Source organism: Asterias amurensis, chromosome 9 (genome assembly GCF_032118995.1).
Source record: "Asterias amurensis chromosome 9, ASM3211899v1".
In the NCBI taxonomy this organism is placed as follows: domain Eukaryota; kingdom Metazoa; phylum Echinodermata; class Asteroidea; order Forcipulatida; family Asteriidae; genus Asterias; species Asterias amurensis.
Genome location: NC_092656.1, coordinates 3721895 through 3746281, shown reverse-complemented (window position 1 = coordinate 3746281; position 24387 = coordinate 3721895). Strand labels below are relative to the sequence as shown.

Here is a 24387-nt window from a genome sequence, read left to right as displayed (position 1 = left end):
AAACTGTATGGGGGTTCCTGGACAGCAAAAGGTCATCAAAAGTGCTGGCTATAGGGCTAGATACTTGTATTTTCTATCATATGAAATTTTTACGTATGTTTTTATGATAATTTTCAGGCAATCTACCTCTGTAAATTTTGGACTTCAACAAACGTTCACCTCATATCATGTCGGTAGGGGGAAAATATACAAGGAGACGTGCAGCATTATGTACAAACATTTTTTATGAAGTTTTTTTTTTTTTTGGGGGGGGGGGGGGTTAGGGGGGATGTGGTTAACATTTGAAATCTAAAAGTTGGCAGAAAAGTATTCAATCCCCTTTCCACCAACAATCTTTCAACAATTTTGATGACTCAAATTAAGCCATTGTGAAACCATTTTACAAATTATTGGCAAATTTAGAAAACAGTGATCAAGAACATATTTTCAAATATTTGCATTGAAAAATATTGACACTAAAATAATGCCCATGCAAAGTTTTTCTCTCTCTAAAAATACATCATTTAAAGGCACTTGTTGATTACAGCTCCCGATCTGGAGAACCTCATCGCGGGAACACAGTATCATTTTCAAGGGTTGCTGTTATTTATTCTACAAAATCACCGTCCTCGGACCGAAATCTAATTCATTGAGGGAGCCACTCTAGGAAACTTTGCGCCTTTGCCGCCGCGTAACGGTAACCACAAGGTTTCAGTGTCCTCAGTGGAGACTGGAGACAGTGGTCTTAAGTAATGCGCTCAAACACAATTAAGATGACAAGCCAATGTCATAACCTTTTTCTCCTGACTCAGCCGCAGTGTTCAGCCTTGTCATTAACCACTGTGTAATCCACCAAATCTAAATGGGTCCACCCTGCTTTTCATGTCCCAAGAAAAAAATTACCAGATTTCTGGCTATGGCTATAGGCTACTGGCTACCACAACAAGACTTCTGAGCATAGGTTCAAAGGTTCAATCTACATGGGTCCACACTCTTTTCCAAATCCCACAAAACAAATTCCTGGCTATGGCTATTGGCTACTGGCTACCATAACAAGACTTACAAGCATAGGATCATAGGTCAATATAAATGGGTCCATCCTCCTTTTCAAGCCCCACTAGAACAAAAATACAAGATTTCTGGCTATGGCTATAGGCTACTGGCTACCACAACAAGACTTATGAGCATAGGTCCAAAGGTTCAATCTACATGGGTCCACCCTCTTTTCCAAATCCCACAAATAAACTGCCACAAACTCCTGGCTATGGCTATTGGCTACTGGCTACCATAACAAGACTTACAAGCATAGGATCATAGGTCAATTTAATGGGTCCATCCTCCTTTTCAAGTCCCAAGAAGAAGAAAACAGAAGAAAAACAATCTGGCTATGGCTGTTGGCTACTGGCTACTGGCAACTACAAGGCATAGATGTGGGTTGATAGGTTCAATCTTCTTTTCCAAATCCCAAGAAAAAACTTACACAAATTCCTGGCTGTGGCTATTGGCTACTGGCTACCATAACAAAACTTACAAGCATATATGATAATAGGTTCAATCTAAATGGTCCATCCTCATTTTTAAGTCCCAAGAAAAAAATTACACAAATTCCTGGCTATGGCTATTGGCTACTGGCTACCATAACAAAACTTACAAGCATATATGATCATAGGTTCAATTTAAATGGTCCATCCTTCTTTTTAAGTCCCAAGAAAAAAATCACACAAATTCCTGGCTATGGCTATTGGCTACTGGCTACCATAACAAGATTTACGAGCAAAGGTTCACTTATGGATACTTTAAGCTTTTCTTCATCAAGTCCGGACAAAACATTGCCATCATTCTTCATATCACTTAGCCAGTACATGTATATTTTCAATGCAGCCTGTTTCATTTCTTCAAGCAAAAGCAAACGCAAACCGAATTTTGTTAGTTCCAAATTTATTTTATTATAAAAAAGTTTGCCCTAATATTTCTGCTGCAGATTGCTTTGCATCACCTTGTCATAGGCTGAATTTATTTGTAAAGACTTGATACCAATATTAATTGTTCTGAGAAATATTTTCCACCAGAGAAAACTACATGAGAAAAAAAGAACTGTCCCTGACATCATTTTCTGTCTATTGATTGGGTTTTAAGTAGCGACTGGGTTTCAAATTAAACGCATCTAATTTTTTTAAGTCTTCAAATGTGTTAATTTATATTGTACACAACAGAGTTGTATCATTTGTGTTTTATAAAATAATATTCATAAATGCCCCAGACAGTTTATACATTCTGACTGGTCACGATCAGGTGAGCTCGTTTAAATGTGTAGTCGAGCCATGGTAAAAAGTTTCTCAACATATTTACGCAAATCGAATCCCAGCCGTCACACTTGTGTCCTTAAGCTATACACTTAAACATTGCTTCGTAAAAGAACCCAGTGCACTTATCGAAAAGAGACGGGGTTCGCCCCGGTGTTCGTGGCTGTGGCTGCTGTATGCACCATAGCACCTTGTAAACCCTTATAAGGTGCTACATAATATGGGTCTCGGAATTCATCACTGCAATAACCTATCTTTCTGAAAGTTTGTATATACTCAGCGCCTTGAGTACCTTGGTAGATATGTGCGCTATATAAGACTTCGATATTATTAAAATGTAATCAATACCCATCAGTACTCAATGTAAAATGTATTGATACACGCGTGAATGCACAGCCTTTGAGCATCGCAATCGCATGCAGTTTGACATTACTCACCAAATGGAGCTACATGTAGTGGATGTGACAGGATATGAGAATTTACATAACAGAAAAGTTTCACAGCTACATTATTTATGCATGATATTTGGTCTTTGGAAAAAAATAGGAATATTTTATCGAGTGGAAGAGTTGACCTACACGTGTACAAACACACAGAGTGGGCTTTAATAGACTATTCTGGCTATTAATCACAATTTTTTTCCAAGGGCAAAACAAATTAGACTTAAAGGCAGTGGACACTATTGGTATTTACTCAAAATAATTATTAGCATAAAACCTTACCTGGTGACAAGTAATGGGGAGAGGTTGATAATATAAAACATTGTGAGAAACAGCTCTCTCTGAAGTGCCATAGTTTTGGAGAAAGAAGTAATTTTCAACGATTTTGATTTCGAGACCTCAAGTTTAGAACTTGAGGTCTCGAAATCAACCATCTAAACGCACACAACTTCAAGGGTGTTTTCTTCTTTCATTATTATCTCGCAAATTTTCACAGGTTTGTTATTTTATGCATATGTTGAGATACACCAACTGTGAAGGCTCGTCTTTGACAATTACCAATAGTGTCCACTGCCTTTAACCATGTAGGAGGAGTGTCATGCCTTATTACCAATATTATATTTTAAACAAAAAATTGAATTTTGAATAAGAATATAAGAGTAGTGACCTGGGCCCGATTTCATAAAGCATGTAAGCATAAAAACTTGCTAAGCATAAAAACTTGCTAAGCACAGACAAATCATTGCGGTACCCGCTGCTAACACATGATTCGAACTGCCTCTAGCCACTGGGCTAGCTCTGTGGTCTTAGTGGTAAACATCCACTCCAATCCAACTCGAGCGATTTGCCTCTGAGTTTTTCTTCACAGAACTCAGGAAAGTACTGAGTATACAATGCTCAGCGTGAGGCTAAACAAAGGAAATAGTATAAGAAAGTATTTACTTACCACATATCTGTGGCCAGGGTTAGGTTCTCATAGTTAATAACTTCAGGAGCTGTGAGGATAACAAAAACAAAAGAGCTTATGTCACTTTTAAATTCATCAACTTCTGAGTTCAAATGCTTTCAAAGAAAGTTAAAAATTTTAATCTCTTTCATCACAGAAAAGATACAAAATGGGTCTCTGTCTGTGGTTTCAATCTTTGCATTTTTCAGCAATTGGTAGCAATTCAACAGGGTTTACTTCAAGGCAATGGCATTTTAATTTTAAGGGAGTGGTTAGAGACTCAAAATTTTCCCTCAATTTCATGACGACATCTAGAGAAAAATTATTGCATCAGAAAACTGAATTTGACCTGAATTTGACCCTCTTTAAAGCCACAACAAATGCAAACATCAACTAATGTGGTGCCTGTGGCTACAGCTACGGCTGTTGCTAGCGGTGTTACTAAGGGCAATCTATGCCTTAAAGGCAGTGGACACTATTGGTAACTACTCAAAATAATTATCGGCATAAAACCTCACTTGGTAAAGAGCAATGGGGAGAGGTTGATAGTATAAAACATTGTGAAAAAAAGGCTCCCTCTGAAGTGACATAGTTTTCGAGACAGAAGTAATTTCACACAAATTTGATTTTGAGACCTCAAGTTCAGAATTTGAGGTCTCGATATCAAGCATCTGAAAGCACACAACTTCATGAGACAAGGATGTTTTTTTATTTCATTCATATCTCGCAACTTTGACGACCAATTGAGCTCAAATTTTCACAGGTTTGTTATTTTGTGCATATGTTACGATACACCAAGTGAGAAGACTGATCTTTGACAATTACTAATAGTGTCCACTGTCTTTAACACACGTTCAAGTGATGATCAAGCCACAACTGGGACCACTCATTCCAACATAGCCCAATACAGCTTTCTACATGTATATCTTATTCAATGCCATTCATTTTTATGAAAATTGTCCATCAATCATACCAACGAACTCTGGAGTTCCAATCATCTCTCTGATTTCTTTGCCGTTTAGAAGCTTCCTTGATAGTCCAAAATCAATCAGCTTGACTTCGTGACTGTTCCTGTTCAGTAGCATGATGTTTTCCGGCTGTAGGACGAGACAGAGATACAGGACGAAATTGTTTAGCTTCGTCCGGATGGATGGGTTTTGAAATTTCCAATGACAACAGGCTCCTTGCTTGTAAAGGATTTATTATTAATTTATCATATTTCAGGCAAGCAATGATAACAAGTTCATATAACATAATATAAAAAAATTGCGATTATTTTTTTTTTTAATTGGGTCAAATATAAAACAACCAAACCATTTTTACCCTGCCATGACCTAAACAACAAAAATAAAAATACAGATTTACTGTGAACCTTTTGGGATGTTAAAGGCAAAGTGTTCCTTTGCAATTTTTAAGTTTTGGTTGTTTGAATGTTGTATAAATGTATACAATTAAATGAACTTGTGAATATTGCATTTCAAAATGTGCTAGTGTTTTTGAGATATCGGCGAAAAACTGGAGTGGTTTATGTCCATGCAGGAAGAATAATCGGTAATAATAGGCATACACAATCTCAGAAACATTTCTCAGGTTGGAATACTTTTTGAATACCTTTTTCTGAATCCACATTTCGTTAGAAGGGAATTGTTTCTCAATGTGTATCATAAGCTGCCGCAAGGCTGTTTACCAAGTCATTTTTTTATGGTAAATTTTAGTAATTTTGGTATTCGAAATGCTACCAATTTAAAGGAAGGGAACAAACAGCAGAAAAAATCATGGGGATACTATAAAATTAAAAAGATTGTTGCAATCTCGCATGCAATGAAGATTGCACACGTCTGCGCTTGTTTGAGTTATACTGCATTATGCATGTTACAAAATGTACAACCTGTTACAATTAGTCTGTGTACAGTTACGTGTCCATGACATTACACTTCACAAAATGCCAACGAGTAAAATGTCAGTCGTGCATAAAACGTGTAGACTTGTAACTAAGTGTCTTGTGTACTCATGTGTTCCTCAAATAGACCCTGCAAGACGTGCGTGTATCGACAAACAAAGAAAACATCACGAAAGAAGATTGTTTTTTTTCTATGAAACCATGTTTTTCTTTAAAATTTCTAACGCCATATCAAAGCGCTCAGTAGGGTTTCCTGCAAGGTATGCAGTGCTACATTTTAAAGTACGAGACCTATTCCTATATAACTATGTAGCACCATGTAATGATTAACAAGGTGCTATGGCACAATATGCTGATGATCAGACCAGGAACACCTGGCGAACCCCTTCTCTTTATGGTAAGTGCACCAGGTTCTTTTGCGTGTATTACACAACACACAGGACCTATGACTTTACGTCCCATCCGAAGGACACAGCAGTATTGCTTTAAAAGAAGGACACAAATGCCATGACTGGGTGATGAAACAGATACATGTACATCCCTCAAGTACCCCCCCCCCCCAGGTGAAATTAGATCACCTGATTAGTAGACACAAACTGAGACAAAAGAAGTGTTTTAGTTCTTGGAATATTAATCAGGACTTCCTTTGAGCTCATCATCATGTGAGGTTTAGATAAATGAGGACGTTGTTTGGTCATGCTAAGGTGAGTGTCCTAGGGTGAGGGGGTAGCCTCCAGATGGGGGTTCAGGGATGACGGAAGGGGGTAGACTGTCTTTTCTTGAGTCATTCTTTATCTTCAAAATCGCATCTTTTTTTCTTACAAGTTAAAGGGAGTGCAACCATTTGGTAACTACTCTTATACCTATGTCTATAAGCCTACAGCAGCTTTCGATATTATAAAGCTTCTTGAAAAACATTTTACTTAGGTTATTCAAAAAAAAAAGTCAGTTTTTATGCCATAAAATTTGAATCTGTGAAGCGTTTACTGCAGGGCTCCTGCGATTGTGTATTCCTACATGTATTAGGGATTATTCTTCCTGTACACACATGGACATATTCGCACCGATGAATGAGGGCCTTGTTGGTCATGCTAAGATGAGTGTCCTAGGGTGAGAGGGTAGACTCCAGATGGGGGTTCAGGGATGACGGAAGGGGGTAGACTGTCTTTTCTTGAGTCATTCTTTATCTTCAAAATCACATCTTTTTCTTACAGGTTAAAGGAAGGTATATTTGGTAGTCTCTTTTAAAATTAATGGCAATAAAAACTGTTGGTTAGAAAGCCTACAGTAGCTTTCAAGGATCTATGTAACTTTTGTAGGACAAAATACACAATGTCCACAGATTTACACTAAACTTACACAGTTTGAAGATAATGATAGTAGAAAGCTTCCTTGAAAATACTACGTGCTGAGGTGCTGTAGTTTTGGGGAAATGAGTAAAACAATGTCATGAAAATAATTTTCGTCTCATGACATTGTTTTACTCATTTTTTTTAAAAACTACAGCACCTCAGTAAGTAAGATTTGAAGGGAAGCTTTCCACTATCATTATCTTCAAACCCTGTAAGTTTAACGTAAACCTATGGACATTTTGAAAAAGTACCCAAATCCTTTAAACACTTTCCGCATCAGATGTATGTGTCAAAAGTCTTTCAAGGTTTTAACACACGTACACAAACGTTTTTTCAGGAACATACATGTACAGCATTAAAATTCCGATATAAAAAACATCAAATTTGTTTATTTTTAACCATGTTTACATTCCTGATTGTCAACATGTGTTTACCTTACGTCTATTCGTTATAAATTAGAACCTAGTATTGATTGATTCAATGGATTTTCAGGTCACTCAGCTGTTACAGCGTCATGATGTTGTGTTAGGGCCTAATGCTGTTTGAATGCCAATTACTGGGAACCTATGCAAATATGCTATGCAAATATGCTATGCAAATATGCTATGCAAATATGCTATGCAAATATGCTATGCTAAATATGCTAATATGCTATGCAAAACTCATCATTTGGTACTCAATATTATGACTATCTTAAATGAGTTGGGGTGGTTCTGAAAAGAACCGTTGGTTTAACTTGACGTTTCGATCAGTATGCTCTGATCGTATTCTGGAGAAAAGTCTTCCTTTCCTTTTCTCCAGAAGACGATCAGAGCATACCGGGTACTGATCGAAGCGTCAAGTTAAAACAACGGTTCTTTTCAGAATTACATGGTGTTACCGCAAACCTTTCCATATCGTATTTCCACCATGCAAAGTTTCAAATCCTACTACTCAATGTTACCATTCAGTGTACACAAATTTTATTCAGTTTAAACATTTTGCTATGCAAAACTGCTGGATGAAATCGTGCCCTTCTAGACAGAGTGTTCATTTAATAATAACAATTTATATAAACAACTTGGAAGGCTAGTTATCCTTACTCCCAGTTAAGAAGCTGATTTGCGAAGGATGCAGCCGAAGCATGTTTGAGCCGCAGGCATGTAAAGGCACCTTTAGCAGCCAGCTACAACAACGCTTATATGACCATGGAGCACAGCCGGAGACCAAATGAGTTTGATTTTTTTCGGAGGGAAGAAAATCAGAAGGGCCCAGACAAAACTCCATGTGGCACAGGAGAGAATCAATTCACAACTCTACTCACATAGATGACCCTAGTCAGCAATCGAACCAGGGCCACAGTGGTGAGAGGCGAGCGCTTTAGGCACTAGCCACCCATCACAAACAGGTGTTCAGAGTCAAAGTAAAATGTATATGTAAAATGTTTTGTTACTTACTCCTGACAAGATTTCTAATAACTTCTCAATAATTTGTGTAAAGCACCTTAGAGCTTTTTTTTTTTTTTTTTTTCATAAATTTTGGCGCTACTGTATACTGTTATTATTATCTTTAGATTGAAAAACAGGGATTTAACAGGCAAACCAAACAAACAATTAAAAGATAACATCCCCTGAACCTTTTCATTGACAAATCAGCATTATTGCTGGGTGCCAAATAAGCACCTCTGGCTACCTGGCTCCCCGCCAGGGCTGGTTGCCAAGGACCTCGGAAGAAGGCTAGACACTTTGATTCATGACGGCCATTCATATTTAAAGGAGGTGTGCTCTCCCCTCAACCATCGTTTACATAATTCTACTGTTGTTGTAGCTAATTGTCGCTTAGCTGATTTTTTAGATTTATAGTTTTTTAGATTTTTACTGACTTGTCTCTTGTGACTTGTACTTTTGAATAACATTTTGTTGTTTACCTTTGAGTTTTTGCTTTGACTGTTTTTCCCCCTGTGAAGCGACAAAAATCTGTTAAGCAGAAAATACTGTCTAACAAATTTCTTTGCTAAGAAACTTTGCTAAGAAAAAAAATGAGTTGGGCAACAGTTACCACAATGCAAATTTAATGGAATTTTTGCTGGTAAACAATTTCTGTTGAGCAAGATGTTTCTGTGCTTAGCAATTTTTTATGCTTAGTTGCTTTATGCAATTGGGCTCAGAACTTGAGCTAGCATGCTAGACTGCTCGGCCTTGAGGCGCTACTGTACAATAACATCAGGACTGAAAAATCTAAAATCTGACTTTCAGTAAAATGTTGGTGTATCAATGGCAGACGTCAAAGTGGGCAAAGAACTAAAGTCCTTTTCACACTACTCTATTCCCTGGGTTGCCCCAGGGAATAACGGCCAGCCTTTTCACACTATGACCGCTGTATCCCCTGGTCTGCCCCGGCAAATGGGAATAGCCACCCCAGCTCTGGAGTAGGGGTAAACAGTGAAACTTTGGGTATTCTTGAAACGTGCAGCCGGAACTCCAAGGAAAGGGACCTAGGCGGGGACAATGTGAAAGCACGCCGGGTAACTGTGAGGTTAAAAAACTCACGGGGCCTCCCCTAGGTTGCATTTACCAGGGACAAGAGAAAGTGTGAAATGGTCTAGAGTGTTAACTGCAGATCACCTTAAGATCGAGATGACAGATGTTTCTATCGTGCATGTGCTTCAGCCCTTCGAGGATCTGTTTGGTAAACTTGGCAGCCACTTCTTCGCTGACATGATCTTTCTCTGCTAAGTAGTGGAATAACTCCCCACCTGTCACCCTGCAGGGATAAACAAACAATTTTTTTGAAGTCATTAGAATGTGCAATAAAGTTGTCAACATTTTTAAAGTACAGGGTCCTAATAACATCATAATAGTAAATGCTTTAAAGTGCTAGTATCCGCCAAAAAGGTGCTTATGGCGCTCGCTCAATACAAACAAACAAAAACAGTTCAAAAGAAAGGGACAAAAGTATATATGTTGAAAATCACTAGTTAACATTTACTTTAAGGGCACTGGACACCTTTGGTAATTGCCAAAGATCAGTATTCTCACTTGGTGTATCCCAACATATGTATAAAATAAAAACTCTGAGCAAATTTTGACTCAATTGGTCATCGAATGTGAAAGAGAATAATGAAAAAAAAGAAAAAAAAACAATTGTTCCACAAATTTGTGTGCTTTCATCTGCCTAATAAAAGGCTCCAGCTGAAGTATTTTATAGTTTGAGTGAGAAATGAAATCTTTCTCAAAAACTACGTTATTTCAGAGTGAGCCGTTTCTCACAATGTTTTATACCATCAACAGCTCCCCATTGCTCGTTACCAAGTAAGCTTTCTGCTGAAAAATATTTCGAGAAGTTACCAAGAGTGTCCAGTGCCTTTTTTAAAGACAAAATAAGTCTTGAGAGAAGACTGGAATGATTATGTTGTATCAGCAGTCCTGATGAGGTACGGAAAGATATTCAAGACTTTCCGTGATGTAATAAGCAATGCACGTGCTACCCATGTGTTTTGGGCCATGGGTTCTACCAGGAGACATACATCATCCAGGGTTCCAACCAGCATTTTTTCAAAACTGTGGGGCATTCTTGAACAAATATTTCTTTGAAGTTTGGCCTACGCGCACTGAATTGAACTGGCGCTTGTTGCTGGTCTTAAAAGGCGTACTGTGCTATCCAGGGCATTAAAAATGTTTTCTTCATGATTTCTTTATGGTATGTGAATTTGATCTTAAAGAGAGTTTGATCTTAAATGTAGATATAATTTGTTTTTAAACCTGTGTTTTAAAGCCATTGAACACTTTCGGTAAACAGTATTGTCCAAAGGCCCACACTTAGTGTACCACAACTTATATATAAAATAACAAACCTGTGAAAATTTAGGCTCAATGGGTCATCCGAGTCGGGAGAAAATAAAGGGAAAACCCACCCTTGTTACCCCACGTTTTGCCATTTCATGACATGTGTTTAAAATAAATCCGTAATTCTCGCTATTGAGAATTGATATTGTTTTGTTGTTTTCTCAAAAAGTAAAGCAATTCATGGAATAATATTTCAAGATAAGTCTTTCACCATTACCTTCTGTAAACCCTGTAAGTTATTTGTAAATCTGTGAACTTTTATTTATTTTTCTGTTCCGAAAGTGTCCAATGGCTTTAAAACCCTTACTGTGCTATCCAGGGCATTAAAAATGTTTTCTTCATAATTTCATTATGGTACTGTGAATTTGATCTTAAAGAGAGTTTGATCTTAAATGTAGATATAATTTGTTTTTAAACCTGTGTTTTAAAGGCGTAAGGGTAAAAATAAATTACCCTCGTGTATAAAGGTGTAAGTGTCAAAAATAAATTAAATTCTTCATCCAAGATGTAAAACTAACTTCTGTTAAAATTCAGTATAAACCACAAGGGGAAACTGACTGGGTAAATTTTGAAGGGGTTGAACAAAGAATGTGATTCGAGTGTGATTCAAACCAAAAAATTATTTGTCTACACATTGAACACAACCCGTGGCCTCCTTGTCATTCTATATATAAATCTTAGTAACATGTCAGTTTGTTCCACGAGGATTGAAATTGAGTCTCCACTCACTTCCTTGTGTCTAAAAAGCTAAGACACCGCAAGGATACCTATTTACATCTAAGGTTTTTTAAATCAATACTTTATACATCTTCAATGGCAAACTCACAATTGAATTAACTTGTATTACAAACGAGTGTGCCAGACTTAATCTCATATCAAGAGATTATTGTCAAGGTTATTATTTACACCATGGTTGGAGGAGTATCCCGAGATAGACACTTTGAAGACACGTCATCCACCCACCCGGTCTGCAAATTTAAAGGGGTGGGTTTCACCACCCCCCCCCCCCCCCCCCACTAACAAGATACGGTGTAATGGGGGTTTTATAATGTAGGTACTTTCAATCTGTGGTGCCAGCTCTTTGAAATTCATGCAGACTAAGCTTGGGCGATATCACGATATTATCTAACTAACTTATCTATACTAACTTGGAAACGATTTCGATATCGGATCAATTTGGTTTTAATCGAAATATCAAAATATCGCGATATATCGCGATATATCGCGATTTCGATTAAATATCGCAATATCGGGATGTATTTCCTAGCTGAGACATCTTGCACCCCATAGGTTTGGAGTAAAACCAGAAGAATAGGTCGTTAGAACACCTCTCTTATGCTATGACTGTCTCTTCTACAACTTTCACTGGCGAGTTTGAAGATTGATGATGTCACATTTAACTAATCGCGATTATATCGAATATCGCGATATATTGTCGGCGACATATCGTGAATAAAATAAATCGATATCGCCCATGCGACAAATAACATTCAACACTCATGACATTTTTAGAATGCTGTAAAAAGGATTTCTCCAGGCCATGTGACATCAAAACACTGACCATCATTTTTACGGAGAATACCCATAGACACAGACATGTCATACACTCACCCGATCTGCAACTTTAAAAGGGTGGGTGGGCGTTACCCTCCTCCCCCCCCTCCTCCCCCCCCCCTCCCGACAAGATAAAGTGTGTTTTTGGTTTTACAGTGGAGGTACTTTCAATTCATGGCGCTGGCTGCTTGAAATTCATGCGGACAACGCTTTAAGATGCCCGTTTCGCCCCGAGAAAATTCATGCAGCGACTCGGGTCTCCTTGAAATTGATGCAGACAACACTTTAAGATGGCATTTTCGCCCCCAGAAAATTCATGCAGCGATTGACACATCCAAATGGCAAGCTTGTAAGTAGCGACTGCAAACACCATGGGATGGAATACCCACTGGACTGCTGGCCCAGAGCTAGAAATTTTAACGTCAGACCAGTACGAAAAATCTTCAAAATATTTGGCAGTCTAGTGTTTAATTTTTTGCTTTTTTATAAAGTTAACAAATGATTGATGCGACGGCATCACAAATAACATTCAACATTCATCACATTTTTAGAATGCTGTACAAAAAAAATTCCCCGGGCCATGTGACACCAAAACACAGTCTTTCAGACAATCATTTTTACGGAGTGCGATTCCGAAGACTGCAAAAGCAGCATTCCTTCAAATTTTAAAGTGGATTTCTTTTGTAAATTGGGAGTGAAACATAAATTCATTCACAGCAGGAAATGACTTGCTGGTAAATGCTGATTTGCTTTGATCATGTAACAAAATTAATAATCCAGGATTTGCCCTTGATTTTTTTTTTGTTCACTAACACGCAGAACCAATTGGTTTATATATTTAAACTATTTTTGACAAACGGGGCCATCCCTTGTTATCAAAATGGTCATACCAATTTACATAATGTCTTGATTAAAAAATATATATATATTTCTTTTGACATATCCACCAAACGTTTTTGGAAACAAATTTGAAATTTATTTTTAAACATTGATTACCCTGAATGGCCCCTTACCAAAATTACAAAAAAAACATTTTGTAAGTTGTAGCAACCAAAATCTACCTTGGGTCATTAATCTTCGTCCATTCCACTAAAAAAATACTCAATATCTGAACATTGTGTGGTTCTAAGACTCATTAAAAACAGCAAAAATTCATTCAGATATGCCTTAAGGCCCAGAGGGTTCATATTTCATGCTGAAATGTATCCCGAGTATTTAAGGATCGTTCAGTTGGAAACTTCCCCAAGATATGCCATATAAAATTGCATACAGCATGACTCATTTTGTCATTATGTTTTAGTCATTGAAAAGTACAAACTTAAAGATACAGGGTTATATATTTAAATGCTGATTTAAAGAAATTCAGCTGAAAACAGTGTCTACTGGCTGAGAAAAAAAACATGACATTTTTTGAATCCATCCTCATTTAGCGATGGGACAAGGCATCACTGGCCACAGCATTCGTGAAAGGACACCAACCCTCAAAAGTCTAAAACCGTTTTCTACAATAATCATTTCTCTGATTCAAATGTTTTTGGCCAAAAAAAAATTCTCCAAACCATGTTACCTCGAAGGGAATACTTTCTCAAAATGATTTAAATATACTAACAACAGCTGCAGTGCTTCTCATCAAGTAAGTTTTGATGGTCATAACTTTTGTAAGTATTTTTACCAATCTAAGACCCTACCTTTAAAATGTACAAATCTCTCCGCACTCTTCACATTCATTTTTGATCTTCTTCTTCTCAAATGCCAGACATTTTAGATTTTCCAATTTGTATTGCAATCTCAGGGCGATTTTGCACAACAATCAGGGAGATACATTCCACATGCTTCTTAAATTAAAGGATTTGGGTACTTTTTGTAACACAAAACACAATGTCCATAGATTTACATTAAACTAACACCGTTTGAAGATAATGATAGTAAAAAAACAATTTGTTTTTACATACTAAAATAATTTTCGTCTCATTATCACTGAGGCGAAAATTATTTTCATGACATTGTTTTACTCATTTCTCAAAAACTACAGCACCTCAGCAAGTAATATTTTTAGGGAAGCTTTCTACTATCATTATCTTCAAACTGTGTAAGTTTAGTGTAAATCTGTACATACACCCTTTAAACAAGACTTCCCTGGAAGTTGAAGTTTGATGGGGATTCTATGTAGTCATCCGAAACACATCAGGAGTTAGAAAGATTGTGGGGGTTTTTAATGGAACTTTCTGCAGAATCAGGGGGAGCTGCAGCAGCTCTGTGATATTTGGCCCTCAGGGGAAAAAGTAGGAAAATGTTACCGAGTATAAGTCTGACCTACATTGTGCATGTAGCACAGGATTTTATAATCTTTCAAGGCTGTTACTTAACAATTTTGCAGATTTTTCTGAGGGCAAAAATAATCAGCAACTGGCCTAAAATTGGAAGAATGTCGTGACTGAAATGCACATTATCGAAATGGGCAAGGTGATTTATACCAAAAATACACCATTTCATGATTAACTTTTTAGTACATTGGGTTTTTGTCTTAAGTTTCATATTTGTTAAGTTTTAATTTAAACAATTTATTGAATCATTATAACAAATTGCTGCAAGTATTTTTATGAATGTTATATTTTATATAATGTTATATCAAATATAATTTAAAAAGAAGATTTGATTTCATAAACAAATTACATTGTCTTCGTTTGAGATGTTTTCTCGATGTCAATACGAACAAGACTTTGCAGTCTATGAATGGGTGTCCACATTCAGAACAAAGACATCCATACACCCTCTGTGGTTCAAACTGTGCAGTTATTCACATAGTGGATCCTGCTCATCTGGCGGTCTCACTTACTTTAAAGACACTGGACACTATTGGTAATGTCAAAAACCAGTCTTCTCACTTGGTGTATCTCAACACATGCATAAAATAACAAACCTGTGAAAGTTTGAGCTCAATTGTTAGTCAAAGTTGCAACATAATAATGAAAGAAAAAAACACCTTCGTCACAAGAAGATGTGTGCTTTCAGATGCTTGATTTCGAGACCTCAAAATCTAATTCTGAGGTCTCGAAATACATTTCTTGGAAAATTACTTCTTTCTCAAAAACTACGTTACTTCAGAGGGAGCAGTTTCTCACATTGTTTTATACTACTAACAGCTCCCCATTGCTTCTTACCAAGTAAATTTTTATGCTAATAATTATTTTGAGTATTTACCAATAGTGTCCACTGCCTTTAAGAGGATCCAAGACAGTCTCAGGTCTACTCATAAGAACAGTAGCCCTCTCTCATCTCTCGACTCATTCTGCAAAAAGTCCACAGCACCTGAACATAGACATATTCAGTGCACATTGCCGTCTCTAGTTACTCAGCGCTCAGGGAGATGAGCTGCAATCTGATACTCTCTGCCCAGCTGCCCTCTTTGTGCTCGCTTTGTCTAGGCTTGTTTACTGCAGGCTAATGGGTATTTTTTTTGATATACACCGGTATAAATTAGACCTGTTGGCTATATTTTATACTGTGTTGAGGAAATATGTCTGTGAAGTATGTGTTGATTTGCAGCCAATTTTTTTAAAGGAAATTGGAGACAATTGGGTTATTTTTTTTTCTAACGATACTCTTAATACTTTCTTGGGAGATGTCGTACCAGATCTATCATACTTCTTCTAACAGTCCTTTAGTACATGTATGTACTATTGCCTAAATGTAATTCAGTACCTAGACGACAATACTTATCCTAATCATTGCAAAATCAACATTTAACTTGGTAGGATTCGAACCCACAACCTTGTGATTGCAAGTACTGTACAGTCTAACCACTAGACCATGATTAGCTTGGTAGGATTCAAACCCACAACCTTGTGATTGCAAGTACTGTACAGTCTAACCACGATTAGCTTGGTAGGATTGGAACCCACAACCTTGTGATTGCAAGTTCTGTACAGTCTAACCACTGGACCACGATTAGCTTGGTAGGGTTGGAACCGACAATCTTGTGATTGCAAGTACTGTACAGTCTAACCACTGGACCACGATTAGCTTATTAGGATTGGAACCCACAACCTTGTGATTGCAAGTACTGTACAGTCTAACCACTAGACCACAGTTAGCTTGGTAGGGTTGGAACCCACAACCTTGTAATTGCAAGTACTGTACAGTTTAACCACAAGACCACAATTAGCTTGATAGAATTCAAACCCACAACCTTGTGATTGCAAGTACTGTACAGTCTAACCACTGGACCACGATTAGCTTGGTAGGATTGGAACCCACAACCTTGTGATTGCAAGTACTGAAGTCTAACCACTAGACTACAGTGACCGATTAGGTGCAAGCCTTGTTCGAGGGTTTTCAAACACTGAAGTTCTCTGATACATGTAGTTACCACACAATGTACATGTTTTGCTATATGATTTAGTTGCAAATGTCAAGCATTAATTTACACAATTTCCTTGCCAATGTACAAATAGTTGCCAGTGAACTACCTTTACTATGAGTGACTGTTTCTATTTTACTTTAATGTACATTGTATGAATGTAACGAGGGTTTTTTACTTCTGCGCCAATTTGTAAATAATTTTTAAAAAGTGCATTTTCTCGGATGTACAGTTTGAATGCAATTTTTGTGTTAGCGTGCATTATGAACATACCTACATGCAGGCTTATAATACATTGCTAACCGCAATGTAGCAAAATTAGCCAGCCAGTATTTTTTTGTTGTTGTATAGTCCTTTATTAATCCTTCATGCGTACTTTTACCTTGGAAAGTGTTTTCGTACGAACAGCCCTAAACCAAGCTCTACATGTGGCATAACACTGTACCGTGTGCGCCCAATAACTTACTCTGTAACCTACTGTTTGGAAGAAAAAAACTTTGGATAATTTTGATAACCTTTTAGAACATCCTTGGTAGGCCAAATAGTACAAAAATACCTCTCCTCCCCTCTCTCATGCACTTTTATAAACCATACTTCTGTATACTTCTAAAAATAGAACCAGCAAGCACAGCCACTCGGCAAACACCGATTCAAAAGATGTTGTCAAGCGAAAAATGACACCTGAACCCGAACTCATGAACGTTATTGATTGTCCAAGGTCTGACTGTAGCCATCCTGGTACAGAGGAACAAAAGCTAAAAGTTTGAGCGCACTGACTAGGTTATTCTATGCCCATGGTTTTCTTTGATGGCATCCTGTGTTACCAGTCATGCTCTGGTGGTGCAAGTGCCGATCATCAATGGGAAGAATACAAAAGTTTAGAGTCACTGCATGGTGGAATATATGGGTACAGTTTCAGTATCAAAATGCCCTATAGTACATAACATTACTAATATTTAGTATTAATATTTTCATTTATCGATTCTGGTTGTGAAGCCAAGGACCCTAAGAAAAAGCAAACTTAAAGGCAGTGGACACTATTGGTAATTACTCAAAATAATTATTAACATAAAACCTTACATGGTGATGAGTATTGGGGAGAGGTTGAATAAAAAACATTGTGAGAAACGGCTCCCTCTGAAGTAATGTAGTTTTCAAGAGAGAAGGAATTTTCCACGAATTTGACTTTGAGACCTCAGATTGAGAATTTGACAAGTGTTGTTTTTTTCTTTCATTATTATCTCGCAACTTAGACAACCAATTCAGCTCAAATTTTCACAGGTTGGTTAATTCATGCATATGTTGAGATACACTAGGGGAGAGGACTGGTCTTTGACAAATACCAATAGTGTCAAGTGTCTTTAATCACAAGCCAAGAACCCAATGAAGAGAAGGCAATGAGAAAGTTTCAATTTTAGATGTGGGAGGAAAACCCCAGAGATATATTCCGGGGGAAACCCAGGCAGTCAGGTAGTGACTGACAACCCAATCCACATACATGTACTGCCCCGAGCGGGATTTGAACCGGGTTCCAGAGGTGGAAGGCAAGGCAATGAAGTTTACAAGGAAGTTTGGAATAATGTTCAGAGTGTGGGCTGGACGAATTTCCATGTCTTTTTTTGTTTATCGTGAAAAAGAAAAATCAAATTGGACAATTGGATCTATGTGAGAGTTACATATATAGCAAAACTAAATGCATTTCGTTTGTACATTGTTGCAGAATATTATCCCTCGATGAAATCTGGCATTTTTATTTTGTGTGTGTCGTAAATTCAGATAGTGACAATGCACTGATACAGTGTATTCATTCAATATTTGTACTAGCCTCAAGTATCATATTTAAACAGTTCTGATAAGAAACCAAGATCTGAAAGAACATCTACCCTACTAAATAAGATATCTACTGCTGATAGTGGGTATAAATCACAAGGTGTTAACTGCTAATTACCTTGATCCCTTATTCAACCATTCAACCATGGAGGTACAGATAGAGGTAGAGATAGAGGTAGAGATTCAACAAAAAGGAGGAACTGGTGTAGCACAATACAGGCCAACCCAGAACAGACTAGACAACTGCCTTAAAGCCATTGGACACTTTCGGAACAGAAAAAAAATCAAAGTTCACACAGATTTACAAATAACTAACTTACAGGGTTTACAGAAGGTAATGGTGAAAGACTTTTTGAGAAAACATTAAAACAATTATAAATTCTCGATATCGATAATTACGGATTTATTTTAAACACATGTCATGACACGGCGAAACGTGCGGAAACAGGGGTGGGTTTTCCCATTATTTTCTCCCGACTCCGATGACCGATTAACCTTTAATTTTCACAGGTTTGTTATTTTATACATAAGTTGTGATACACGAAGTGTCGGCCTTGGATAATACTGTTGACCGAAAGTGTCCAATGGCTTTAAACAACCAACATGATGAGTGTTATACTTTTTTTCGGCGTACACCACTATCGTCAGATACTCCGTGTAACATTTATTAACAGGAAGACCTGCCTGGAATTACACACAGACCACGGAGGCCATGGCCCCTTAACTAAAACAATTCCATTGACTCTAAGATTGTCCAATGAAGTGCCCTTTGCAAAAAGGAAAATGGCCTTGCCCTCTCAAAGATGAAATTCCAGGCCTGCAAGAAGAGTGACCCTGTATGTATTCAATAGGGCACTGCCTGTCAGGCAAGACACTGCACTAGCCTTGAACTTAGGTCTTGAAGGGAAACACCAATTTCCTCCGGTAAAGGGGCACTTCTTTGAAGATAATGATAACTTGTAATAAGAACTTTGCAAAGGGCACCACACTCAGCAATTTCTGTGGGTGCTATGGGTTATTTTAAGGCTGCATATAGGAAATTATACTTTTTGTGTCAAAATTTTGACATAAATTTAAGAGTTTTAAACAAGTTTTGAGATGTGCCCCTCTTCTTCATATCAACATTTAGCAGATTTAGATGTTTTCTTCCATTAGGCTGTGTACAATTCATGCTCAATGTACAGGAAGTCTAAGCTCTTCGTTGTTCTTTTGTTAACATGTGATGTCACAGGTTACAATACCAAGAGGGCAAGAGGAAATCTTCTATAAAATCAGCGGGAAAATTCTATGCATGTTTGCCATGTTTAACGATGCTTGAGCTGTCACAATGCTGTTTTGCATTATGTTTTGGAGTTTCTGTCATTGATTGTCAAGCTACAGTGTATGTAAACTCCCATGCACTACAACTCATTTGGGGCTGTGCACAAGTGTGCACTTGGCACACGAATGCTTTAAAAATGTGCGCAAGCAAAACACCATGTGGTCACAAGCAATGACTCATAACAGGCGTTACTTTGTAGTTAAGCCATCAAAATTGGCTAAGCATGGTGTTTCTTTGCTAAGCAAGCCTACAAGTAGACTTTTGGTCATGGATGGGATATGAGAGAATTGCCTGAAATGTCACTGCTTCCCCTTTGACTAATGAACTGAGCAAGGTGGGAAAAAGTTCAAACTGATAATTGAGGCAACACTTTGACACAGTCTACAAACTGACAAGAATGCAGCGCTAACATTGAGTAGGTTGTAGGCTCGAATCCCCCAAGCTAACCACTGCTGATTTCACAATAGACTAGGCCTATAATAAGTATTGCCATCTAGTTACTGAAACACAATTTCTTGGTTTTCACACCACTTCATCAATTCCAATATGACTTTTTAACTGCTTGGTTAATGATAATAAGAACATTTATAAAGCGCCTAATGCCAAAAGCCTCTAGCCACATAAAGAGAACAATAAATACAATGTCACTAGACTTCTAGGAAAAAGCTCATGACGTAAAATATAATCTCTTTTTTTTTAATTTGTAATTTTCCTTCATGGCAAAACTTCACAATGAGGTGTTGATACTGGCAACAAGTGTGTGAGGTCGTCACTGAGTAGTTAGGCGGGCTGCCTCTAGTTTTAATTAAATTTGTGCACCATGCATCCTAATGCTATGGGTTGTATGTTGGACAGTGTTATGTAAGTTAATTACTCAATCGTGTGTAAACGTTTTACCTCTATGTTCATATCAATCACTAATTATGTTGTGTGTAATTAGCTGACATAGACATACTACATATGTACGTGTACTATGTAGTGAACAATGTGCCACCTCACACTCTTTAATAACATAGGGCCTACTGTAAATATATAGGGCCAATTTGTGTACTTTAATAATGTCACACTGTGGTCTAGTGGTTAGACTTTAGGAATTGCATTACAAGGTTGTAGGCTCGAATCCCCCAAGCTAACTGCTGATTTCACAATAGACTAGGCCTATAATAAGTATTGTCATCTAGTTACTGAAACACAACTCAATCAATTCCAATGATTTGTGAAAATAGTTGATGAAAGCAATCTGAGTTTGTCGGAATATCTTTTCCTGTATCAGCGTGTCATCCAAATCAGTCAATCATGCAAGAAAATTATGTCAACCAGTGACTCACTTGTTTGCAGTAAGTTCTTTTAGAAATGGAGTAAAGAGTGCCTACCAGTTCCAACCCTACCTTCCTCCCCCCCCCCAAACTTTGCCTCACCCAAAATTCATAACAAAATATTGACAAACATTTAGTGTGTACGTGATGCCTTCATTTGCAAGCAGCTACTTGAAACAAAATCTGGCACTCTGCGTGACACCCAAAAATAACAAGGAACGATTTCTGGCTCTGCTTACCGCCAAATTTTGCACTTTGCAGCTAACAAAGACATGTGTTCCACATGGCGCCATAAGCGCAGAATTGCACAGTAAGCAGATACCACAAAATAGGAGTTGGTATGCTCATTTGGGCCGAATGTGAACCCCTGTTACATGACATTTTATTTGTTTAACTTACAATTCCAAGATGAGAATGACTTCGGTGGGCGTCTCAAACACCTCCTGCAGGCTGATAATTTGGCTGTGCGACAGCTCACTCAGTATTTCAATCTCACGAACGATATCTTCTCTGCGGGACCCACGCCTACTGGAGGCATAGCGACGTTTCTTCACAAACTTGCCAGCGAAGTCTCGTCCACTGCTACGTTCTGTCACTCGCTTGACCTCTGAAAACTGACCGCTGTAGGGAGAAATTGAAATCACAATTTTGTTACTCTTTCATTATCGTATTATGGTTTCAATTGCTCATCAGACATCATTGGAAATATTAAGAGTACTTTTACACAGGGTTTGCCCCTAACTTTTTCTGTGACTAACCAGCACGACCAATTAGCTTGTCATTTCACTATTCCACAAGCTTTTCAACTAGTCCACATTACCTATGAAATAGATGCTTTTCAACACTGAACTAGCCAGTCGGACTAATAGAGTGAAGTTTGACAGGTGCTTTAACTGGCATTTGGCCAGCAAACCACTGTTAAGGGAGAATGCTGTTTATAATGCGCCATGTCTTTCATAAATCAAACTTCTGGCACCGAAATATGAAATTTGGTCGAGCCTGTTAAGAATTGTTTTATGAGACAAAGATCCCATTTAATACAACACCTGGAAAGGAAATTGGGGTGGTACTAGAGCTAGCCCTAACGGCCTTTCATTTTTGTATTATGTGTTATGTCCTTTTCGGGACACAAATGTCATGACCGGGACTCGAAACCACACTCTGCCGATTCAAAACACCAGAGCTTGAGTCGTGTGTGCTTGACTGGCTGCTCAGCCGTGCAACACATCACCAAAATTTTCAAATGACAAAAAAAATGTGTATCCAATTGTTTTTTAGCACAACCAGCTTAAAAATAACTGTAAATACTTTTTTTTAAGTCAAATTAAAATTAAACTCAATGTATGCTGTTAAGTTCCATTTAAAAGATGTGTTTACCTTCTTTAAAATAAATCAAACTATTGAATACTGGGAAAAATATGCTGAGTTTCATATTAATTATCAACAGGGGAATAACAGATGCTATATATAAATTTATTTGGGCAGGGACAGTACAGAATCTCAAGTGACCGACCCAGTTGCATATATTCATACAAAGTACAAGTCACAGACGTCATCAATGCATTGTACACACATATCAGCACATGGAGGATGTGCTGTGTGTGAGTCATGAATGAGTGTCGGGTCTGTACTTCAGTCCCTATCTTGCCATGTTGCTCTGGCTACGGGTCAGAATCAAACATGTGTCCAATATTAGCTGTATTGTATTTGTTAATGGGTGTACTAAAGACACATAGACTGGGTATAAAATAAATGATTACAATACATGTAGGAATTGGCTTCCTTGACAGCTACCCCCCCCCCCCCTCCCCATGAAAAACAAATAAATAACAAAATAAATAGCAACATTCAAATAACCAATGAAGTTATTTTTCTTTTCTTTTTATAATGTAAAGGTAACAAACTTATAACTTTGCCATCCAACATTGAAACCTAAAACATCTTTAATGAAGATACATTTTTGTTTACTGTTGTCCAAATTGAGTTGCAAAGCAACTTCAGTAGAATATTTTTTCAACAACCAAATGTGTGTTGTTGGTTTTGGGGGGTTTTTCTGTAGTGGGAAAGGGGATAGCCCCCTCACTGTCATAATCATGAGTTGTTAATAATTAACAATCCCCAAAGTTTAATGAGAGATTGAGAGATCAATACTAGCATTTGTGTCTGGCATATTGTTTACCCAACTGCTCTCCAGGAAACTATCTCTAAAAAATTAATATTCTGTTTTATTTATTGACAGGAACTGGATCATATAAATTTTAAATAGTACACACACCATACATCTTGTAACCAACCTGTGAAAATGTCAGTAATTTATACACTAGTTTGGAGAAACTAACACAATGTGATTGAATGTCAAAAAAGACCCGTGTGTGTTGGTTACCCCCATACGTATATAAACTATAAAGGACTAATGACTTAGCTCTGTATGTGAGTGTTTGTTATTGCTGATTTGTTTCTGTATAAATCATTTCTTTAATAAGGGAAGGTATAAGCCTACTTTGGGGAATCACCTTGGGAAATCGCTTTTAAAATTATTGCCAATAAAAATGTTTGGGAAGAAGCCTACAAACAGCTTCTGACAGTTTTACATAATGAATAGTAGGGCCTGATGCATGTGTTTCAATTTGCCCAATCAAAACACGCAGTCTACTGTGAATCCCCCCCCCCCCCCAAGAACACACAATAATTCAACATTTTCTTCAACTGAGCTACAATACCATTCAACATCAGAGTAGGCCTATGCCATTTTGATGATTTTTTGGGGGTTCGATTTAATTGAAATACGATAACTATACTATAGCTTTTGGCTCTTATAATGTAGTTAATTAAGTAAGACAGGTTGGCCCACTTGTGTGGCCAAGGATAGCTGAATCCTTCATTGGCCACACAAGTTGGGCTAAGTAAGACACAGATGTTTGTAAGATCATCGAGAGGAAAGAAGGTTAGAACATCACAACTAAGGATGGGAATGATTCACTTTTTGTGTGCTCTCCAAATCCAAAAGGAGGAACTAACAACTTTTGCTTCTTCAACTTTCAAGCTAAGAATATTTTCATCAACAGTTGAACAACCTCAATATTCATAACTGAGTGTTAGTGTTACTCAATCAATCATTGTCAATTCTGAACTGCAGCCCTAAAAAGCTCGGGGAATAGAGTTAAATAAAATTCTCCATCATTGCTATTCATGTTATGAATATGATGAGTCAAATATTATGACGATGTATTTAACCACTAAGTTTTCCTCCGTGGTATTAAAA

General features: G+C 37.5%; 1 protein-coding gene across 1 annotated transcript in view; it reads right to left on the bottom strand.

Moving 5' to 3' along the window:
- LOC139941450 (death-associated protein kinase 1-like) overlaps positions 1-24387 on the bottom strand; it is a 105201-nt gene that overhangs the window by 80467 nt on the left and 347 nt on the right. Inside the window, exons 2-5 of the mRNA XM_071937951.1 lie at positions 21525-21746; positions 9524-9662; positions 4642-4765; positions 3669-3717 (exon numbers count right to left, since the gene is read on the bottom strand). Of these exons, the coding sequence (XP_071794052.1) occupies positions 3669-3717; positions 4642-4765; positions 9524-9662; positions 21525-21746 (534 nt within the window). The remainder of the gene's footprint in view (positions 1-3668; positions 3718-4641; positions 4766-9523; positions 9663-21524; positions 21747-24387) is intronic.